The sequence below is a fragment of the Ovis aries genome, chromosome 2 (assembly GCF_016772045.2).
Source record: "Ovis aries strain OAR_USU_Benz2616 breed Rambouillet chromosome 2, ARS-UI_Ramb_v3.0, whole genome shotgun sequence".
Taxonomy (NCBI): Eukaryota; Metazoa; Chordata; class Mammalia; order Artiodactyla; family Bovidae; genus Ovis; species Ovis aries.
The window spans coordinates 38281912-38306173 of NC_056055.1; the positions used below are offsets into that span (position 1 = coordinate 38281912).

The 24262-nt window shown below is 44.2% G+C and overlaps 1 protein-coding gene across 1 annotated transcript in view; it reads right to left on the minus strand.

The window, feature by feature from the left end:
- The window catches only part of EPHX2 (epoxide hydrolase 2), a 74946-nt gene that overhangs the window by 30983 nt on the left and 19701 nt on the right, over positions 1-24262 (minus strand). The window contains exons 6-9 of the mRNA XM_042243107.2: positions 10565-10639; positions 5540-5635; positions 4945-5023; positions 2837-2871 (exon numbers count right to left, since the gene is read on the minus strand). Coding sequence (XP_042099041.1) covers positions 2837-2871; positions 4945-5023; positions 5540-5635; positions 10565-10639 — 285 coding nt within the window. The remainder of the gene's footprint in view (positions 1-2836; positions 2872-4944; positions 5024-5539; positions 5636-10564; positions 10640-24262) is intronic.

A 24262-nucleotide genomic window follows, 5' to 3' on the forward strand; every position in this document is an offset into this window, starting at 1 on the left:
CTGAGCCAACGCAAAGGGCTTCTGCTCAGTACAATAAGTCTACAGAGCTGCATATACGGAGCCCATAAGGGTGGGGCCTGAGCCAGTAAGATTAGTGTTCTTATAAGAATAGCCCCAGAGTTGTTCTCTCTCCCTGCCATGTGAAGACACAGCAAGAAGGCAGTCACCTGCAGGCCAGGGGGTCCCTCACGAGCACCTGAGCCTATTGGAACCAGAACCCAGACTTTCAGCCTCCAGAAAGGGGAGAAATACATTTCTGTGGTTTAAGCCCTCTGGTCTGTGGTGTCTTGTCATGTAAGCTCGAGCCAACTAATGTACACACTAATGGGGAATTTAGCCGAGGGATTCTCAGAAACTCCATGACATGCAAAGTGGCAGCACCCGTGAGGTTCCTGACTAACAGACTGTCTGATGTAAGAGCATCTCTAAGCGGTGAAGGGTGCAGAACTGTGGTCCAGCTACAGTGACTGGGGTGATCTGAGTCCCCCATGAGCGAGAAAAACAATTAAGGAAGAATGTGGGAAATGAAATAAATGCAGGAACCCCTTTACCTTTTCCTCCTAGCTGATACTGTCCATACCACTCCCTCAGCACTAAACTTGTATTCATAGCATCTCTCCACTTCCTTCTTTCCTTATTATTCCCTTACTTTCTGGGTTCTCAGACTGGTTCCTCAGACTTGCCTGTGCACGGGCACTGTTTGCCGAGTCCACAACCCTGCTTTGGAAGCAACTCAGAGCATGGGCTTTGCTTTTTGGCAACTTACAGAGGCTGTTCACAGGCCAGAGTGAAGTCAGGGTCACTAATTCCAGGGAAGCCAGAATCCTGTGCTGTTTCTGGGACCATTTCATTTCTAACAAGAAACAGCATCATTCTCACAGTTCCCTGAAGGATCTCTGGTCCTGGGGAAATCGTTTCCAGAAGGAAGGTCCTGGATCCATACATATTCTCAGGGATCTACCCAGATAACTATCCACTGGAAAACTCACTAAGTGTACTTTTTCTGTATGACAGGTAGGCTTATACCTGGGCAGGCCACAGTCCCCTCATCCTGCCAGTAATAAAGCATCTGTTCAGTTCAGTTCAGTTCAGTCGCTCAGTCGTGTCTGACTCTTTGCGACCCCATGAATCGCAGCACGCCAAGCCTCCCTGTCCATCACCATCTCCCGGAGTTCACTCAGACTCATGTCCATCGAGTCCGTGATGCCATCCAGCCATCCCATCCTCGGTCGTCCCCTTCTCCTCCTGCCCCCAATCCCTCCCAGCATCAGAGTCTTTTCCAATGAGTCAACTCTTCGCATGAGGTGGCCAAAGTACTGGAGTTTCAGCTTCAGCATCATTCCTTCCAAAGAAATCCCAGGGTTGATCTCCTTCAGAATGGACATGTTGGATCTCCTTGCAGTCCAAGGGACTCTCAAGAGTCTTCTCCAACACCACAGTTCAAAAGCACCAATTCTTCGGCACTCAGCCTTGTTCACAGTCCAACTCTCACATCCATACATGACCACTGGAAAAACCATAGCCTTGACTAGACGGACCTTAGTCGGCAAAGTAATGTCTCTGCTTTTGAATATGCTATCTAGGTTGGTCATAACTTCTTCCAAGGAGTAAGCGTCTTTTAATTTCATGGCTGCAATCACCATCTGCAGTGATTTTGGAGCTCAAAAAAATAAAGTCTGACACTGTTTCCACTGTTGCCCCATCTATTTGCCATGAAGTGATGAGACCGGATGCCATGATCTTAGTTTTCTGAATGTTGAGCTTTAAGCCAACTTTTTCACTCTCCTCTTTCACTTTCATCAAGAGGCTTTTGAGTTCCTCTTCACTTTCTGCCATAAGGGTGGTGTCATCTGCATATCTGAGGTTATTGATATTTCTCCCGGCAATCTTGATTCCAGCTTGTGTTTCTTCCAGTCCAGCATTTCTCATGATGTACTCTGCATGGAAGTTAAATAAGCAGGGTGACAATATACAGCCTTGACGTACTCCTTTTCCTATTTGGAACCAGCATCTGTAATTTTAGCATAATCAGTGGCATCACCAGTTTTCAGGCCACACAAGAGGCTGTTTCTTCCTCCTGGTCCCTCCAGCCTTTGCTTTTGCTCTAGGGCTGACGGAGGTTTGGGTGCAAGCTTTGAGATGAGGGTCCCCTTCCTAATGGTGCTATTGCCTCAGAATAGAAAGACCACTGCAGTCTCCAGTCCACACATTCACTCCCAGGGTCTGACCAAAAACGTCTTTACCAAAATAAAGTGATTTTATAAAATTCTCAGGATGGAAAGGTGATATGGTGGAGTAGTTAAGAGCAGGAACAGGGGAGCTACTACAGAATTCAAACCTGGCTCTAAAACTGTTGACCTCAGGCAAATTATATGACTCCTCGTACTCAATTTCCTTTTCCATCAAACACTTAGAAAAATACTTGATGTACAGGGTGTGCGTGCATGCTGAATTGCTTCAGTCATGACTCTTTGCAACCCTATGGACTGTAGCCTGCCAGGCTCCTCTGTCCATGGGATTCTCCAGGCAAGAATACTGGAGTGTGATGCTATGTCCTCTTCCAGGGAAGCTTCCGAACTCAGGGATCCAACCAGCATCTCTTACGTCTCCAGCTTTGGCAGGCAGGTTTTTTGCCACTAGCACTACCTGGGAAAATCTACTTGATATACAGTAAATGTTGGCTATTATTTCAAAATATTTCAACCTTCAGAAAGAACTTATACCCAAATGCTGTGAAATGCTGCATTCTTAGGACTTAAATCACACTTCTGTCTTTTATCAATGAAAACACAGGATGGAAAAGAAGTTACAGACGTTACCCAAAGACCCTTCTTACCTTGCTTAACACTTCTAAGGAATATTCTTCTATTTCTGCAATTATAAATAAAAGAAACATTTAATTTAATTTAATTTGTGTGATTAAAAATTCAGTTCAGTTCAGTTGCTCAGTCATGTCCGACTCTTTGCAGACCCATTGCAGCACACCAGGCCTCCCTGTCCATCACCAACTCCCGGAGTTTACCTAAACTCACGTCCATTGAGTCGGTGATGCCATCCAGCCATCTCATCCTGTGTCATCCCCTTCTCCTCCTGCCCCCAATCCCTCCCAGTTACAAGCAAACTAAAAAGGCCCCTTTCCAAAAAAAAAAAATGTATCTTATTACATGATTAGATTGATATAGTCCGTACAAGGGATTCAGGGAAGATTACAATAGAGATGAATGAAAACACACACTTAAATAATTAAAGAAAATACCCTTAGACATCTTTCCTGAATATCTGGACTGAGTCCTGCCTTTTATCTAAAATGCTTCTGCATCATTCAAGAGGTAGTAAGCTGAGTTGACATGGGACATGATGACATTTAGGAAACAATCACAGAGGCACACTCTTGCCATGATAGGCTGAGTGGCCTGGAGGTGGCCCCTGAGTGCCTGAGGGCCCCAGCCCATGTCAGCGGGCTTCCAACTCAACATAGCAGGGCTGATGTGAATGTGGCTGCAGCAGCTCAGGAAAGGGGTGGTGAGCCACTGCCTGAGCTCACTAAGCTGCTAAGAGCATCCTTGACGACAGAGGGACCAGTGACTCTGCTGCACACCTGACTGCTTCCCATTCCCTCCTCCACATGACATTCTTAAAAGTTGGGGGCTGAGGATCCCTCTGACACTGATAAAGACAATGCACTCTTGGGCAATCCAGGGGTTAAGACTTTGCCTTTCAGTGCAGGGGGTGCAGGTCGATATCTGGTCAGGGAGCCAAGATCCCACACGCCTTGTGGCCCAAAATCCAAAAACATAAAAGAGAAGCACTGTTGTAACAAATTCAACAAAGACTTTAAAAATTGTCCTAATTTAAAAAAAATCTTAAAAATATAATGGATTCCTTCCTTCCCAGGGAAAATGCTCATAAACCCACACGTGGTCTCAAGGGTTCACAGGCCCTGACATCCTCAAATTGGCTCCCACTAGAACCCATAGATGCTGGGTTAAGTAAGAATCTGGCCTACAAATTACTGTATTTCCACTTCAGCAATTCCACTTCTGGGTATATACGCCAAAGAACTGACAGGAGGGATGCAAAGAGATATTTGTATACCCGTGTTAATTGCAGCATTATTCACAATAGCCAAAAGGTGACGCCATCCCAGTGTCTATCAACGGATGCATGTATAAACAAACTGTGTCCATTCATACAACAAAATATTGTGTGTGTGCGTGTTCAGTCCCTCAGTGGTGTCTGACTCTTTGCAACCCTATAAACTGTAGCCTGCCAGGCTCCTCTGTCCATGGGATTATTCTGGAAAGAATACTAGAGTGGGCTGCCATGCTCTCATCTAGGAGATCTCCCTGACCCAAGAGTCAAACCTGCATCTCCTGAGGCTCCTGCATTGGCAGACATATTCTTTTATCACTGATCTACTAAGCCTCCCACAATGGAATATTATTCACCCTTAAAAAGGAAGGAAATTGTGATATGAGGTATAACATGGATGAACCCTGATGACATTATGCTAAGTGAAATAAGTCAATTACGAAAGGATAGATACTGTATGATCCACTTAGATGAGGTACCTGGTTGAGTTTATAGAATCAGAGAGCAGAAGGGAGGCTTGGTGGGAACTGAGGGGAGGAAGAATGGGGAGTCACTGGTTAATGGTCCAGAGATTCAGTTCTGCAAGATGAAAAAAGAAGCTAGATGGTACCAGTTACACACTATATCCTCACTGACTCACAGGAGACTCCCTTGGGGGCACAGACCACTGGATTTCTTATATTCATTCAGAGTATGAGGACCAGGGTTGTCTGGGGCCCAAAGTGTACAGACATGGACACTGCAGGAACTGGGAGGGGAGAGGGGATGTCAGACCTCTTGGAAGGGCTGCCTGCTCTGACATGGGACCAAGGCATGGCCCACACAGGAAAAGCTGTAAAACAGCTAACTCACCAGGAGGAGCAGATGACTCTCCATAGCCTTTCATGTCCACGGCTAGGACCCGGAAACCCGCCTGGGCCAGAGCAGGGATCTAGAGCACAAACATTTCAGAACCCTTCCAGTGTGGTCTCATCAGTATTTTTTGGACACTCCCTCTTTGCTTCTTATAAATGGCTTGGTTCTAAGTGCCACATGACCCTACCTGGAATCCTTGCCATGGGGTTGGAATCTCACTGGGATGGGGCTCCCAGTGGATGGTGGTAGGGTTTGTACACTGCACCTAATGCAACACCAAAGAGAGCAGCTTTCCCTAGCAAAGACCTTGCAGATTTTTCTAATCATTACACACTTCTCAGCAGGTGGCATAAAGCATCTTGAAGAAGTTGACCTTTATGTAATCTGCAAAGGGAATACAGGGACTAGCACAGCTCTGAGCTCTGAAGCCATCTCCAACCCCAATATTTCAGAGATATCATGGTCATCCTTGGGAGACGATGCTCCACAGCAAGGTGTCAGCTTCTTAATGATATCCAAGGCTGGGTCACACCATCTAGATGCTTCTCTCCCCTCACCTGACCGGGGTGTACCTTCTCCCAGTTTCCCTTACCTGGTACCTCCAAGAGAACCAACTCTCAGGAAATCCATGGCAGAGGCACACGACAGGGCCGGAGCCCAGCTCCACAAAATGCAGACGCACCCCAGGCTGTAGAAGAGAGGGGGGAACAGGGAGTGATCAGAGCCTGCAGGCCAGAGGGAACCAACACCTCTTCCCCAGACCACACGGCCTTTTCAGTATGCTCCCAGATCACTTGTGCCTGGCCTGGCTTTCTCAGCAAAAACCCCCAATGTTAGAAGAAAACATCTGAGAAGAAACAAATGGCCAAACTGTGCAACAGAAATAGGCAGTTTCACTGGAACAAGAAAGGCATGAAAAGAAGATCATAATGTCAATCACTAAGAAAGAAAATGCCAAATAATGCTCAAACTACTGCACAATCGCACTCATCCACACGCTAAAGAGTTAAGTGATGTTCAAACCTCTCCAACCCAGGCTTCAGGATTACGTGAACTATGAACTTCCAGATGTTCAAGCTGGTTTTAGAAAAGGCAGAGGAACCAGAGATCAAATTACCAACATCCGCTGGATCATCGAAAAAGCAAGAGAGTTCTAGAAAAACATCTATTTCTGCTTTACTGACTATGCCAAAGCCTTTGGCTGTGTGGATCACAATAAACTGTGGGAAATTCTGAAGAGATGGGAATACCAGACCACCTGACCTGCCTCTTGAGAGATCTGTATGCAGGCAGCTAGAACTGGACATGGAACAACAGACTGGTTCCAAATAGGAAAAGAAGTATGTCAAGGCTGTATATTGTCATCCCGCTTATTTGACTTATATGCAGAGTACATCATGAGAAACGCTGGGCTGGAAGAAGCACAGCTGGAATCAAGACTGTGGGGAGAAACATCAATAACCTCAGAAATGCAGATGATACCACCCTCATGGCAGAAAGTGAGGAAGAACTAAAGAGCCTCTTGATGAAAGTGAAAGAGGAGAGTGAAAAAGTTGGCTTAAAGCTCAACATTCAGAAAACAAAGATCATGGCATCTGGTCCCATCACTTCATGGCAAATAGATGGGGAAACAGTGGAAACAGTGGCTGATTTTATTTTTCTAGGCTCCAAAATCACTGCGATGGTGATTGCAGCCATGAAATAAAAAGACACTTACTCCTTGGAAGAAAAGTTATGACCAACCTAGACAGCATATTCAAAAGCAGAGATATTACTTTACCAACAAAGGTCCCTCTATGGTTTTTCTAGTAGTCATGTATGAATGTGAGAATTGGACTATAAAGTTGGACTATAAAGAAAGCTGAGGGCCGAAGAACTGATGCTTTTGAACTGTGATGTTGGAGAAGACTCTTGAGAGTCCCTTGGACTGCAAGGGGATCCAACCAGTCCATCCTAAAGGAGGTCAGTCCTGGGTGTTCATTGGAAGGACTGATGTTGAAGCTGAAACTCCAATACTTTGGCCACCTGATGCAAAGAGCTGACTCATTTGAAAAGACCTTGATGCTGGGAAAGATTGAGGGCAGGAGGAGAAGGGGACAACAGAGGATGAGATGGTTGGATGGCATCACTGACTCAATGGATATGAGTTTGGGTAGGCTCCAGGAGTTGGTGATGGACAGGGAGGCCTGGCCTGTGGTGGTTCATGGGGTCACAAAGAGTTGGACATGACTGAGTGACTGAACTGAACTGAATTGAAGTGAACATCAGAAACAAACTGACTTTGCCTTCCTCCCTAAAAGGCCCTCATATCCTGTCAGGGTTTCTGGTACCATATGCCACGGGGCAACTAAACCCGTGCACCATAACTAATGAGCCTACACTCTGGAGCCCAAGAGCTGTAACTACTGGAGCCTGTGCACCCTAGAGCCCATGCTCTGCAACAAGAGAAGCCATGGCAACAAGAAGCTTGAGCACCACAACTACAGAGTAGCCCCCTGCTTGCTGCAACTAAAGAAAGCCCTCGAACAGCAACAAAGACCCAGCATAAACAAAAATAAAATCAATCAATTAATTAAAAATAAAGTAAACTGGGGGCTGATCTTGTGCAGGGCATAATATTCTCATGAAGGTGCAGAACACCGTGATTGTTCCATTTAAAGCTGTTTGTCTCTTGAATATTCAATTTTTTCCCCAGCTTTGCTATACTTCTGGTCTTTTGTGGACTACACAGGTGTGCCTAAGACTGCTCGGGCTGAAAATCCACCTTCTTCTCTACTCCTTGGCTTCTGCTGACATTTTCTCAACCTCCTTGCAGTGGGTGTGGCTGTGTGACTAGCCAGTACTGTCTGAGTGCAAGAGCCCTGTGTTCCATCTGGGCCATGAACCTCTCTCTCACCTGGTTCCCCCTTGCTTTTCCTATCTGTACCCAAATGGACTGGACCGTGAGGAAGGAAGAACCTGCAAACAGAAGAAGCCTGGGTGCTTGAATGACTGTGAGGAGACAGCCCATTCCCAAACCACACTGGATTGCGCTGCCAGACAGAAACAAACTTGGGAGTCAAGCCACTGAAAGTGTGGGGCTATTTATTACAGCACTGAGCCTACCCTGACCATTACAGCAGGGTCTAAGCAAAAGAGCTAAAGCAGTATATAGTCAAAGCACCTTATTTTCCCCTCAAAATACATATCTTTAAATTTCTAATGGAAACAAATGAAAAAAAAATAAGCTCCATCTTATGGAAATCTACTTGGAATGACTCTATTTCACTGCATCTCATACAACTCCAAGGTGGGCATTCCAAACTGGAAGTTTCACTCATAATTCCCAATGAGATATTTTGCTCAAGAAAACATCAGGCTGATGTTTCACAAACTATTTCATGGACAATAGTCCTTTTTATTAAAAAAATCAGAATATGTTCTATAGTCTTTCCTTCAGTACTTGGCAAAGAAAGGGAGTTGAACTTTTTTGTTTAGGCAACAGTTAATATGCTTGAATTTTATATGTAAAATTGTTGTTATTTAGTTGCTAAGTCATGTCTGACTCTTCGGCGACCCCATTGACTATATCGCATCAGGCTCCTCTGTCTATGCGATTTTCCTGGGCAAGAATACTGGAGTGGGTTGCCATTTCCTTTTCTGGGAATTGAACTTAAAATTCTATACTCCCTTATATTGAAAAATATTACAGTGCTGTTGTCCAGTCAAATGATCCTAACCACCCTCTGTTCTTAATGGATCTTAACTAAAAGGTTTGTTCTTCTAGCTGAGTAGCTCAGCAAACACATGCACTTTCCCATTCTTTGAACTATTTGTTAACACAACTGTCATTAAGCCAGAAATCAGGGATCTATTATTAACCCACTTTGAGTTTCATTGGCATCAAGGCAACAGTACCCTCAGAGCCTGGGATCCCCAGAGGCCACTACTCCAGTCCTTAAGTTTGGGGTGAGGCCAGAGGAGGTGGTTAGGCAGCTCTGAATCATACTCCTTCAAGGTCAAATAGGAATCTATTGAAACTGGCTGGATATGCAAACATCAGGAGGATTATGAGAACAAATGCCGTCCACTGGGTTGGAGACACCCCAGGCAAGGAGGCCCTCATGCTGCTTCAGTATTAGAGATGAGGTCTGGAGGGAGCTTATGAAACCTTCACCACTCCAGGAGTACCCAGGACCGCACTCATTGATGCTCACCAGAAATGCCCTTTCTCACTGTTCAAATCCCACTCATTCTCTGATGCCCGCTTCGCCACTGAGCCTCATCCCCAGCAATTACATTATAGTCACTTTCTCCATCCCCATAGCACCCATTCTGAGTACCTGAGTCACTGCCAGTAAGGCCACATCTTATGATGTCACCATGGGAAATATTTTCCTGGCAGACTGCAGACCACACAAGCCCCGAGGTCATGGAAGACCTCCATTCATCTAGGTTATTTCTTGAGGTGCTGAACAAATAGCAAATGCTCCCTGAATATCCCTGTGGCTCTCCTCCAGGGCATCAGGCACCACCCCCACCCCCCGACCACCCACCCAGGTCCCAGACCCACACAGCTCAGGACACCTGCTCTCTTTGTCCTCAGCTCTCTTCTTTGTGGAGCATGAGGCACAACACCCCATGATCAACACAGGATAGTTCAGTTAATCCTTACAAGAACACCAAGACCAGGTATTAGCACCATCACATCACATAGCTGTGTATACTGAGGTTCAGGACATTAAGAAATGTACACATATGTGCAGAATTAGTAAGTGCCAAAGCAGGTTTCTAACTGGTTCTTTCTGGCTCCAAAGCAACTGTTGGGTTTTTTTGTGTGTGTGTCAGCTAACCCATAGCTATACTTGATTTCTTAGTTAAATGGTAACAGTGCCAAATGAAGAAAGATCCCAAAATGGACCTGAGTAGATGTCCCAAAGCCCTGTCCTATATGCCGACTGGGTTGGAAGTCAGGGCCCCTCTGCACACGGCCTTGGTCTTGCCGTAGCCCTGATCCCTGGGCTTAAAACTGGCCGTCTCCCTCTTTTTCTTTTCCCTGCAGTTTTCCCAGGACAGGTCTGGTGCCTCCCTGCACCCTTCATATCTGGCTCATGCCTGACACAAAGGAAGGCCCCAATCACACCCACCAGATGAAATAATGAAATTAAGTGCCAGACACATAGGCTGTGCAGGCCGAGCAAGGCCCCCATGTGGCCTGTTGTTTGGTGGGAGTCGGATCACACTGGCCCACGTCTGTTGTCAAGTTTTGAGGAATGATACTTTTGCTGTGTTGTTGTTTAGTTGCTAAGTCATGTCCAGTCTTTTTTGACCCCATGGACTATATAGCCCACCAGGCTCCTCTGTCCTTGGGATTTCCCAGGCAAGAATACTGAAGTGCGTTGCCATTTCCTTCTCCAGGGGATCTTCCTGATCCAGGGATCGAATCCGTATCTCCTGTATTGGCAGGTGGATTCTTTACCACTGAGCCACCAGGGAAGCTGGATGCTTGTGGGAAAGGCCTTTTCCCTGTAAATAGTGGGTGTGCAGCTCCCCGGGAGAGTTCACAAATGTCTCATGAGTCGTCTTACATGGGCTGGTTGGAGAGGACTAGGCTGACAGCGAGAGTGCATGGACTCACCTTTATGGGCACGTATCCATGGGTCACGGTGCTTGGATCACATGAGATGGGCTGGGGGACTGCGGTTTGGAGAAGCTGAAAGTAAGAGACACACAGTAAGGGAGACGGCTCTACTTCTGTCCACAAGACCTCTGAGTTCACAAAGTATTGCAAGAGAGCCCCAAGTTGTGCCATGGCCTCCTGAGCGGATGACGTGACTGACCTACTGGCCCCCTCTCCCCTCGGGTCATAGCCAGGCTTCACTCCCTCCATTTCCCCTTGGGTCAGTGGAGTCTGGTAACTGAATTCTGGCCAATGGGTAGCCCATGCAACTAGGGGTGATCATATTGAGAGAAGCAACTCAGAAAGAGAAAAATACCATACTGTCACTTATAGGTAGACTCTAAAATACGCACAAATGAACCTAACTGTGAAAGAGAAACAGACGCAGACAAAGAGAAGAGACTTGTGGTTGCCGATGGTGGGGGGTGAGGGGAAGAGAGGGATATAGATTGGGAGTTTGGGATTAGTAGATGCAAATTGATGCTGGGAGGGATTGGGGGCAGGAGAAGGGGACGATCGAGGATGAGATGGCTAGATGGCATTGCTGACTCATAGAATGCGAGTCTGAGTGAACTCTGGGAGTTGGTGATGGACAGGGAGGCTTGGCGCACTGCGATTCACGGGGTCGCAAAGAGTTGGACACGACTGAGCAACTGAACTGAACTGAACTGAGATGCATTATATATAAGACAGATTAAACAACAAGGCCCTACTATATAGCACAGGGAACTATATTCAATGCTGTTGTGTAGTCGCTAAGTCGTGTCTGACTCTTTTGCGATCCCATGGACTGTAACCCACTAGGCTCCTCTGTCCATGGGATTTCCCAGGCAAGGCTACTGGAGTGGGTTGCCATTTCCTTCTCCAGGGGAATCTTCCCAGACCAGGAATTGAACCTACATCACCTGGATTGCAAGAGGATTCTTTACCGCTACACCACCAGGGAAGCTCATGGAAAAGATTTTTTAAATGCATGAAAAATAAAAGAAGAGTGTGGTCTGACCACCAGACCTGTGAAAATCCACATGTGAATAATGGAGGAAGTAGACTGTGAAACTGATCTCCTTTTAAAAATGGAAGAGTCTGCCTGGGAATCTGTAGAGGGTGAGACTGGTGGGTCTCCACCTATGCAGTGTTCAGAAAGGACCTAGGGTATGGTAGCAGGGATGGGTAACTGGGTACCTCTGACAGTGATGAGGGAGTCAAGACAGCCCCCAGGGCCAGTGTACCCTGGAGTCTTTTTTCTAATGTGTCCCTAACTTCCCAGGTCACACACTAGGGGATGTCTCCCTGATTCCATGGATGGGGAAGGTGGGGGTTTCCTACAAACACATGGTTCTCCCACGTTTTTGTCCAGCTTTAAAGCCCACTCATGACTGATTCCCATAGCCTTTCTGACAGATAAAAGCCACTTCCCTCTTTAAAAAGTAATGATTAGCATTTTTCCTTAAACCTTCCCCATGCCTCTTAGGAGGACAAGTGGGACATAGCTTACTTTCCCTATTGCAACAAGGCCAGTGTGTGTGGCTCAGATGTGATGAGGGGATAAATCTCGTAAGTGGGACCAGCAAGTGGCCACTCTAATTCCAGGTTTGGCGCTTCCTTCTCTGCTGCACAAGTCTTCTGGGCTTGCGGAAAGACAAATCAAGCTTGGGAGAGATGCTCTAACATTGTGAAGTCATTGTGCTGTGTGTGCTATGCTAAGTTGCTTCAGCTGTCCCCGACTCTGCAATCCTATGGACTGTAGCCCACTGGCCTCCTCTGAGTCCATGGGATTCTCCAGGCAAGAAAACTGCAGTGGGTTGCCATTTCCTTCTCCAGGGGATACTCTAGACCTAGGAATGGAACCTGAGTCTCCTGCATTGGCAGGTGGGCTCTTTACTACTGAGCCACTCTTAACTCCCCGCAAAAGACCCCTCATAGCACCACTGTGGTCTGGCTTTGTTTTCACCACATGCTTTGTGCGAAGGAAGCACCACTATTATTGAAGATCTACAATGACTGTGTAAAAGATAGGAAAATGTATTAATGTATCTTGGTCTCTGCCCCTGGTGCCTGGCACAGAGCTCATTAAGCCCTTGTAAATTCTTAAGAAGTAAGAGTGCTCATTGAAAAAGCAAGAGAGTCCCAGAAAAACATCTATTTCTGCTTTATTGACTATGCCAAAGCCTTTGACTCTGTGGATCACAATAAACTGGAAAATTTTGAAAGAGACAGAAATACCAGTTGACCTGACCTGCCTCTTGAGACTGTATGCAGGTCAGGAGGCGACAGTTAGAATTGGACATGGAACAACAGACTGGTTCCAAATAGGAAAAGAAGTATGTCAAGACTGTATATTGTCACCCTGCTTATTTAACTTATATGCAGAGTATATCATAAGAAATGCTGGGCTGGAAGAAGCACAAGCTGGAATCAAGATTGTGGGGAGAAATATCAATAACCTCAGATATGCAGATGACACCACCCTTATGGCAGAAAGTGAAGAAGAACTAAAAGCCTCTTGATGAATGTGAAAGGGGAGAGTGGAAAAAGTTGGCCTAAAGCTCTCAACATTCAGAAAACGAAGATCATGGAATCTGGTCCCATCACTTCATGGCAAATAGATGGGGAAACAATGGAAACAGTGGCAGACTTTATTTCCTTAGGCTCCAAAATCACTGCAGATGGTGATTGCAGCCATGAAATAAAAAGACGCTTACTCCTTGGAAGGAAAGTTATGACAAACCTAGACAGCATATTAAAAAGCAGAGACATTACTTTGCCAACAAAGGTCCATCTAGTCAAGGCTATGGTTTTCCAGTGGTCATGTATGGATGTGAGAGTTGGACTGTGAAGAAAGCTGAGCACCAAAGAATTGATGCTTTTGAACTGTGGTGTGGAGAAGACTCTTGAGAGTCCCTTGGACTGCAAGGAGATCCAACCAGTCCATTCGAAAGGATATTAGCCCTGGGTGTTCTTTAGAAGGAATGATGCTAAAGCTGAAATTCCAGTACTTTGGCCATCTCATGCGAAGAACTGACTCGCTGGAAAAGACCCTGATGCTGGAAAAGACCCTGATGCTGGGAAAGACTGAGGGAAGGAGGAGAAGGGGATGACCGAGGATGAGATGGTTGGATGGCATCACCGACTCAATGAACATGAGTTTGAGTAAACTCTCGGAGTTGGTAATGTACAGGGAGGCCTGGCATGCTGCAGTTCATGGAGTCGCAAAGAGTCGGACATGACTGAGTGACTGAACTGGACTGAACTGAAGAGTGCTCGGAGCATCTTTTGTTCTAATGAGGTGACTCTGGGTGGGTTCCTGGATGGGGGCTTGTCACCAGAAAGACAAAGCCAGGATTAGAAGCTTGGGATTTTCAGCTACCTCCCCCTCCCCCACATCTGGAAAGGGAGGGAGGGAGGAAGGGCTGGAAGTGGAGTTAATAATTGATCGCACCTACATGAGAAAGTCTCCATGAACATCCACCCAACTCCAGCAGCATGGAGTTTAGAGACCTTCTAGGCTGGTGAAATCCACACTGAAAGGGTAACATGTCACAACTCCAGGGAGACAGAGGCTCCTGTGCTCGGGACCCTCCCAGATCTTACCCTGTGCCTCCCTTCATCTGGCTGTTCATCTCTGTCCTTTATTAAATTCTTTTATCAACTGGTTAGCGTTAGGGTTCTCCAGGGGATCTTCCCAACCCAAGGATCGAACCTGGGCCTCCTGCATTGTAGGCAGATTCTTTCCCGACTGAGCCACCTGGAAAGCCCAAATAACACTTTATAAACTGGTAAACAAAAGTGCTTCCCTGAGTTCCGTGAGCCACTGTGACAAGTTAATAGATTCGGGGGGTGGGGTTCTGAGACCCTCCAATTTATAGCCAATCAGTTGGAAGCACAGGTGACAACCTGAATGTGGGGTTGGCATCTGAAGTCGAGGGGTCAGTCTTGTCAGACTGAGCCCTTAACCTGTGAGTTCTGATACCCTCTCCAGGTAGATGCTGTCAGAACTAAGTTAAACTGTAGGCCACCCAGGTCGTGTGGCAGATTGTCAGGGAATGTTCAACAGTAGGATTCCTGTGTGCTGTTTCCTATCTCTCTTGAACCTTCTGTTCCTTATCAGTTCCTGAAAGGAGTGAGAGGAGTGGCAAGCCACTCCCAGGACTGAGGTCAAAGAGATTCTTGCATAGGATTCTTGCATAGGATTTCCTTCATTAGCTTTTCTATATGGTGAAAGGGATTATCTACAATCCTTTTTGATATGGATTGCCTTTTGGCCTTATGGCCCCTCAGTTCAGTTCAGTTCAGTTCAGTTGCTCAGTCGTGTCCAGCTCTTTGTGACCCCAAGAATCACAGCACACCAGGCCTCCCTGTCCATCACCAACTCCCAGAGTTCACTCAAACTCACATTCATCGAGTCGGTGATGCCATCCAGCCATCTCATCCTCTGTTGTCCCCTTTTCCTCCTGCCCCCAATCCCTCCCAGCATCAGAGTCTTTTCCAATGAGTCAACTCTTTGCATGAGGTGGCCAAAGTACTGGAGTTTCAGCTTTAGCATCATTCCTTCCAAAGAAATACCAGGGTTGATCTCCTTCAGAATGAGCTGGTTGGATCTCCTTGCAGTCCAAGGGACTCTCAAGAGTCTTCTCCAACACCACAGTTCAAAAGCATCAATTCTTCGGCACTCAGCCTTCTTCACAGTCCAACTCTCACATCCACACATGACCACTGGAAAAACCATAGCCTTGACTAGATGGACCTTTGTTGGCAAAGTAATGTCTGTGCTTTTCAATATGCTATCTAGGTTGGTCATAACTTTTCTTCCAAGGAGTAAGCATCGTCTAATTTCATGGCTGCAGTCACCATCTGCAGTGATTTTGGAGCCCCTCCCAAAAAAAGTCTGACACTGTTTCCACTGTTTCCCCATCTATTTGCCGTGAAGTGATGGGACCAGATACCATGATCTTCGTTTTCTGAATGTTGAACTTTAAGCCAACTTTTTCCACTCTCCTCTTTCACTTTCATCAAGAGGCTTTTTAGTTCTTCTTCACTTTCTGCCATAAGGGTGGTGTCATCTGCATATCTGAGGTTATTGACATTTCTCCTGGCCATCTTGATTCCAGCTTGTGCTTCATCTAGCACAGCGTTTCTCATGACGTACTCTGCATATAAGTTAAAGAAGCAAGGTGACAATATACAGCCTTGACATACTCCTTTTCCTATTTGGAACCAGTCTGTTGTCCCATGTCCAGTTCTAACTGTTGCTTCCTGACCTGCATATAGGTTTCTCAAGAGGCAGGTGAGGTGATCTGGTATTCCCACCTCTTTCAGAATTTCCCACTGTTTATTGTGATCCACAGAGTCTAAGGCTTTGGCATAGTCAATAAAGCAGAAATAGATATTTTTCTGGAACTCTCTTGCTTTTTCCATGATCCACTGGATGTTGGCAATTTGATCTCTGGTTCCTCTGCCTTTTCGAAAACCAGCTTGAACATCTGGAAGTTCATGGTTCACGTATTGCTGAAGCCTGGCTTGGAGAATTTTGAGCATTACTTTACTAGTGTGTGAGATGAGTGCAATTGTGCGGTAGTTTGAGCATTCTTTGGCATTGCCTCTCTTAGGGATTGGAATGAAAACTGACCTTTTTCAGTCCTGTGGCCACTGTTGAGTTTTCCAAATTTGCTGGCATATTGAGTGCAGCACTTTCACAGCATCATCTTTCAGGATTTGAAACAGCTCAACTGGCATTCCATCACCTCCACTAGCTTTGTTTGTAGTGATGCTTTCTAAGGCCTACTTGAGTTCATATTCCAGTATGTCTGGCTGTAGGTGAGTGATCACACCATCGTGATTATCTTGGTCATGAAGATCTTTTTTGTACAGTTCTTCTGTGTATTCTTGCCACCTTTTCTTAATATCTTCTGCTTCTGTTAGGTCCATACCATTTCTGTCCTTTGTTGAGCCCATCTTTGCATGAAATGTTCCCTTGGTATCTCTAATTTTCTTGAAAAGAGCTCTAGTCTTTCCCATTCTGTTATTTTCCTCTATTTCTTTGCATTGATCACTGAGGAAGGCTTTCTTATCTCTCCTTGCTATTTTTTGGAACTCTGCATTCAGATGCTTATATCTTTCCTTTTCTCCTTTGCTTTTTGCTTCCCTTCTTTTCACAGCTATTTGTAAGGCCTCCCCAGACAGCCATTTTGCTTTTTTGCATTTCTTTTCCATGGGGATGGTCTTGATCCCTGCCTCCTGTACAGTGTCACGAACCTCCGTCCATAGTTCATCAGGCACTCTATCTATCAGATCTAGTCCCTTAAATCTATTTCTCACTTCCACTGTATAATCATAAGGGATTTGATTTAGGTCATACCTGAATGGTCTAGTGGTTTTCCCTACTTTCTTCAATTTGAGTCTGAATTTGGCAATAAGGAGTTCATGATCTGAGCCACAGTCATCTCCCAGTCTTGTTTTTGCTGACTGTATATAGCTTCTCCATCTTTGGCTGCAAAGAGTATAATCAATCTGATTTTAGTGTTGACCATCTGGTGATGTCCATGTGTACAGACCTTCTTTAGACATTGCTAATTATCAACTGAATAGCCTATTTAATACTTTAAAAGGAGATCCTGATTTAAATAGCCCTCATTCACCTTCTCAAGAGACACGAGAGGAACTGTATTTACTGCAGAATAAACTACAAAATCAATTTCTTACTCACATTAAACTAGATTTACCTCTAAAAGTATTTTTACTCCCCTCTCTTCATCTCCCACAGGACTTCTTGCCCATCAAGAATACCCAGTAGAAAGGATCTATACTTATTTTAGGGGAAAAAAGTCACTTACACCCTACCTTGATTTAGTTTCTCTAATCATTATCAATGAAAGAAACAGGACTAAAACTCTAATTGGCTCTGATCCTCATAAAATTGTAATACCTATCAATAAATCTCAATTTGAGAACACATTACAAACTTCTACTGATTTCCAAGTAGCTTTTCTGGAATATTTTCGAGAAATTTCATTTCATTATCCTTCTGGTAAGCTGTGGAATTTCTTCAAAAATACTGAATTTATTATTTCTCGCATTATCAGCTCACAGCCTATACCATAGGCTGAGGTTTTTCATATAGATGGGACTAAAAACGCTAAAGCTTCATTCTGGTCTCTTAAGGAATATAAAGTTTTTTATACTAAATTTCATTCTCCTCAACAAAATGAATTATATGCTCTTATTCAAGTTATTTGCCTACATCCTTACCCCATTAATATAGTCTCTGACTCTATAGAATCTGTTTTTGTATTAAAAAATATAGAAACCTCCACCATAGACTCCAATCAACCTATTATTCAAGAACTCTTTTTAGAACTACAATCTGTTGTTAGAAACTGCAATTCTCCCATTTATATTACACATATTCGAGCACATTCTTGTCTTCCTGGCCCCATGACTTACGGTAATGAACAAGCTGATAAACTAGCTTCCTTTGCTACTCCAGAGGAACAGCATGCTCTGTTGCATAACAATGTTGGCTCCCTACACCGCCTATGGAAAATCCCATACTGCCAGGCTAAAAAAATTATTAGTAATTGCTCTACTGGTAGATGAAGGCCTCTACATCTTCGACTCATTGCACAAGGTATTAATCCTCACGGCTTGCAACCTGATGAACTATGGCAAATGGATGTAACTCATTGCCCTGAACTTTCTCCATCTTCTTCCTTGCATGTGTGTATCGACACTTATTCTTCTTTTATTTGGGCCACACCTCTTCATGGTGAGGTTACACAACACGTTATAACCCACTTATTAGCTTGTTTTGCTGTAATGTGAATTCCTAGTTTTATAAAAACAGACAATGGCCCTGCCTATATTTCTAGACACTTTAAACAATTTTTACAATCTTTTTCTATTAAACATATTACAGATATTCCTTATAATCCACAGACACAAGACATAGTCGAACGAACATATCACACACTAAAGTTACAAATAAAAATAATAATAATAAAAAAGAGGGAATACACAGGAACACTACTGTCTTCCGTATCTAAAGCCAACTTTACTAGACTCCAACATAAGATATTTTTTAAACGTATAACTATTGTTAATATAGCTTTATTTGTTTTAAAATGTTTAAACTTACCACAGGGAAATATCTTAACGAGAACAGAAAGGCATTTTGAGGAATTAAGGACATTTCTCTTCTTCTGCCCATTTGGTACCAAGACGGGTTAATGAAACAATGGAATTCTGGGAAACTAATCTTACAGGGAAAGGGGTATACTTGTATTACCGCAGAAGATCCAGCGAATCCACGTGGCTTCCCCTTCAAAAGATTCGACCCAAAGGGGCCCCCAGACTTCAAAAGGAGACGGGACAACACGGACACCAACAGGAAGAAATTCGAATATGGGCCATGGCGGCTCTAAAGATCTCCAGGAAGCACAACCCTCAGAGGGATCAACCATATGATCTCCCCACTTGGGGACAAATAAAAACCTTTACTAATCCAGCTAAAAATGTGGTCTTTGAACAGGAAATGCCTCGTAGTCCTGAAAACCTCAGTTGGTCTGCGAGACCCTTGGTTGAGCTGGATTAACTAATCAGACTTAACTGGGCTTACTTACCCAACCCCCCTTTATTGCAGGCCTTAAAATGGACGGAGAAAGGACCAACCATATCAACCAATGACTTCACCCATATGCCCCCTTCCTGGAATGTGAACGGGGAGGAGGGAAAACTAATTAACACTTCTTTAGGCCATGAAGTACTTCCCTTGTGCCTGGGACCAGGGGAATTATGCTTAAACATCAGCCAACAAACTTGGGCTTTAGTCCTGCCTCCCTAAAAAAATTTTTGGACATTGCTTGGACTATTTACTGCTCTTTCTTTATCTGTGAACCAAGTTTATACAACTGAGACTTTAGGGAAAGTGTTAGGGAAAGAACAAAGAACATTATGCAAAAGGTTTACTTATAAGAACTTTACATATACTCCTGTTTGTTGGGACAACTGTCAAGCCAAATCAGGAAAATTAATAATTGTGGCTAATCATACAATTGTTGATTGGGGACCCCATGGTATTGGTGATCTAACTGCTCAGAGCAGGTTAACAGCATGGTGTGTGACTTTGTTATGCAAGTGACACAGAAGGTCACTGACACTACGATGGAGCGCTACCATGACATAGGACTTTTTGGGTGGCTTGATGGTGGATTAGCCCCACCTCATCCTAGGATTGTCCTCGATAAACAGAGTGGGCCTGAACAATGGGATATTTGGAAACTTGCTGTGAGCACCGAACAACTTGGAACTTGGACCGGACATTTCACAGGGACCAGTCATGGTCATAGTAACTACTTCTTTCGCTATAATCAGCCGTATTTTATACTGGCCTGTGTCCCGCTTCCCTTTGTTATAGCCATAGGCAAAGTATTACCCACAGCATCGGGTCTGGAACTATATCGCTGGAGACTGACTTGGTAATTATATTTGTTGTTTTTCGTTGCCTTTTTACAAGGTTGGTTAATACTAAACAAACTCAACTGGTCAGGCTCTCTTTTACAAATATAATAAAATAGGGGGAATTTTCAGGAAGCATTTAACAGGAGGCTTCCTGTATGCTGTTTTGGATTTGTCATGAATCCTCTGTCCCTTATTAATTCCTGAATATTCAGGAATTAAGTGGAGTAGCAAACTATTCCTGGGGGCTTTGGAATGCATGCATTTCCCTCGTTAGTTTTTCCATACGGTGATGCGTAACTATGTACGACCCTCTTCCTTTTTATGAACCATACCTTAAAAGTGATTATTTACAACTCTCTCTCTTTCATATGGATGACTTCATAACTTGATAACTTGTAAGTTTTGACTTTATCTCTGTTGAAAATTGCTACCTTGTAAGACAGTATAAATACTCACAATGTTGAATAAAACACCTTTGCTTCATCAGAACTTTGGTCCCTGTGTCTCACTCTCTCTCTCTTTCTCTCTCTCTCAGGCTAATTCTCTGGAGCGCAGAAGCCACCTGTGTTCACTTTCCTGCCCAGGCTTCTAAGACCCTCTTAAGAAGGCACTCTGTGCCTTCAGCCCATCGAGAGGGCGCCAGGTGCCTTTGTGAACCGCACAGGCCCCGTGTCAGGAGCTTTATTGGTTTTCTGCGTAAACCAAGGAATATCAGCCTCCTTCTCTCTCCTTTACTTGCTTATCGTCGACTCCAGACCACCAGGTTGCAGTCCATTAAAGGATCCCAACAGGGGAATACACTGGAACGTTGCTCTCTTCCCTTTCTAAAGCAGACTCTACTAGATTCCAACATCAGATATTCTCTAAACTTATAACTATTGTTAATACAGTTTTATTTGTTTTAAGTTTTTAAAACTTACCACAAAGAGATATCTTGACAAGAGCAGAAAGACATTTTGAGGACCTGAAGGACACCACTCTTCCTCTGCCCAGTTGGTATCAAGATGGGTTTAATAAACAGTGGAAATCTGGGAAATTAATCTTACAGGGAAGATGCTTGTATTTCCCGAGATGGATCCAACGAACTCACAAGGCTCCCTCTTCGGAAAATTTGACCCAAGGGGGACCCTGGCATTCAAAATGGAGACCAAACAACAAAAACCCCAGGAGGAAGAAATTCCAATACGGGCCGAGTCGGCTCTAATGATCTCCAGGAAGTACCGCTCTCAGTGACATCAACCTTATGACCTCCCTTATTGGGGAGAGATAAAAATCCTTACTAATCAAGCTGAAAATCTGGTTTCTTCACAGGGAATGCCTCAGAGTCCTGAAAACCTTTTTATGGCTATGATCCCTCTGTTGGCCTGCACGACCCCCACTCTAGTCGGATTAACTAATCATACTAACTGGGCTTACTTACCCAACCTCCCTTTATTGCAGGTGGTAGAATAGATGGAGAAAGGACCAAACATATCAACCAATGACTCCACCCAGATGCCCCCTTTCTGGAACTGAAAGCGCCCTCACACTTTGGAGAGGAGGGAAAACGAATTAACATTTCTTTAGGCTATGAAGTCCTTCCCTTGTGCCTTGGCCCAGAGGAATTACGCATAAACGTCAGCCAACAAACTTGTGCTTTCATCCTGCCTCCCAAAAAGGATTTTCGGAGTTGCTTGCATTATTTGCTGCCCTTTCTTTGTCTGTGAACCATGTTTATACTACTGAGACTTTAGGGAAAGTGTTAGGGAAACAGTTAGGGAAGAACAAAGAACATTATGCAAAAGGTTTACTTATAAGAACTTTATATATACTCCAGTTCTTTCGGACAAATGTCAAGCCCAATCAGGAAAATTAATGTTTGTAGCCAGTCATACAACTGTTGATTGGGGACCCCATGGTATGTGGCGATCTAACTGCTCAGAGCAGGTTAACAGCATGGTGTGTGACTATGTTACGCAAGTGACACGGAAGGTCACTGACACTACGATGGAGCGTTACCATGACATAGGACTTTTTGGGTGGCTTGATGGTGGATTAGCCCCACCTTGTCCTAGGATCGTCCTCGATAAACAGAATGGGGCTGAACAATGGACATTTGGACACTTACTGCGAGCACTGAACAACCTGGAACTTGGACCGGACATTTCACAGGGACCAGTCATGGTCATAGTAACTATTTCTTTCGCTATAATCAATCATATTTATACAGGCCTGTGTCCCACTTCCCTTTGTTATAGCCATAGGCTAAGTATTACCCACAGCATCAGGTCTGGAACTATAACTTTGCTGATTGTTTAGTAATTATATTTGTTGTTATCGTTGCCTTTCTACAAGGTTGGTTAATACTAAACAAACTCAACTGGTCAGGCCTTGTTTTACAAATATAATAAAATAGGGGGAATTGTCAGGAAGCATTTAACAGGAAGCTTCCCGTGTGCTGTTTTGGATCTGTCATGAATCCTCTGTCCCTTATTAATTCCTGAATATTCAGGAATTAAGTGGAGTAGCAAACTACTCCCAGGGGCTTAGGAATGCATGCATTTCCTTCGTTAGTTTTTCCACACGGTGATGGATAACTATGTACGACCCTCTTCCTTTTTAAGAAACCATACTGTAAAAGTGATTATTTACAACCCTCTTTCTTTCATATGGATGACTTCATGTTTCCTTGAAAACCTGTATGTTTTGATTTTATCTCTGCTGAAAATAGCTTTGCATTGATCGCTGAAGAAGGCTTTCTTATTTCTTCTTGCTATTCTTTGGAACTCTGCATTTAGATGCCTATATTCTTCCGTGTCTCCTTTGCTTTTCACCTCTCTTCTCTTCACAGCTATTTGTAAGGCCCCCCCAGACAGCCATTTTGCTTTTTTGCATTTCTTTCCCATGGGGATGGTTTTGATCCCTGTCTCCTGCACAATGTCACGAACTTCATTCCATAGTTCATCAGGCACTCTATCTATCAGATCTAGGTCCTTAAATCTATTTCTCACTTCCACTGTGTAATCATAAGGGATTTGAGAGTTCCAAAGAATAGCAAGAAGAGATAAGAAAGCCTTCTTCAGCGATCAATGCAAAGAAATAGAGGAAAACAACAGATTGGGAAGGACTAGAGATCTCTTCAAGAAAATTAGAGATACCAAGGGAACATTTCATGCAAAGATGGGCTCGATAAAGGACAGAAATGGTATGGACCTAACAGAAGCAGAAGATATTAAGAAGAGATGGCAAGAATACACGGAAGAACTGTACAAAAAAGATCTTCATGGCCCAGATAGTCATGATGATGTGATCACTAATCTAGAACCAGACATCTTGGAATGTGAAGTCAAGTGGGCCTTAGAAAGCATCACTACAAACAAAGCTAGTGGAGATGATGGAATTCCAATTGAGCTGTTTCAAATCCTGAAAGACGATGCTGTGAAAGTGCTGCACTCAATATGCCAGCAAATTTGGAAAACTCAGCAGTGACCACGGGACTGGAAAAGGTCAGTTTTCATTCCAATCCCAAAGAAGGGCAATGCCAAAGAATGCTCAAACTACCGCACAATTGCACTCATCTCACACACTAGTAAAGTAATGCTCAAAATTCTCCAAGCCAGGCTTCAGCAATACATGAACCGTGAATTCCCTGACATTCAAGCTGGTTTTAGAAAAGGCAGAGGAACCAGAGATCAAATTGCCAACATCCGCTGGATCATGGAAAAAGCAAGAGAGTTCCAGAAAAACATCTACTTCTACTTTATTGACTATGCCAAAGCCTTTGACTGTGCAGATCACAATAAACTGTGGAAAATTTGGAAAGAGATGGGAATACCAGACCACCTAACCTGCCTCTTAAGAAAACCTGTATGCAGGTCAGGAAGCAACAGTTAGAACTGGACATGGGACAACAGACTGGTTCCAAATAGGAAAAGGAGTACGTCAAGGCTGTGTATTGTCACCCTCCTTATTTAACTTCTATGCAGAGTACATCATGAGAAACACTGGACTGGAAGAAACACAAGCTGGAATCAAGATTGCCGGGAGAAATATCAATAATCTCAGATATGCAGATGACACCACCCTTATGGCAGAAAGTGAAGAGGAGCTAAAAGCCTCTTGATGAAAGTGAAAGAGGACAGCAAAAAAAGTTGGCCTAAAGCTCAACATTCAGAAAACGAAGATCATGGCATCCGGTCCCATCACTTCATGGGAAATAGATGG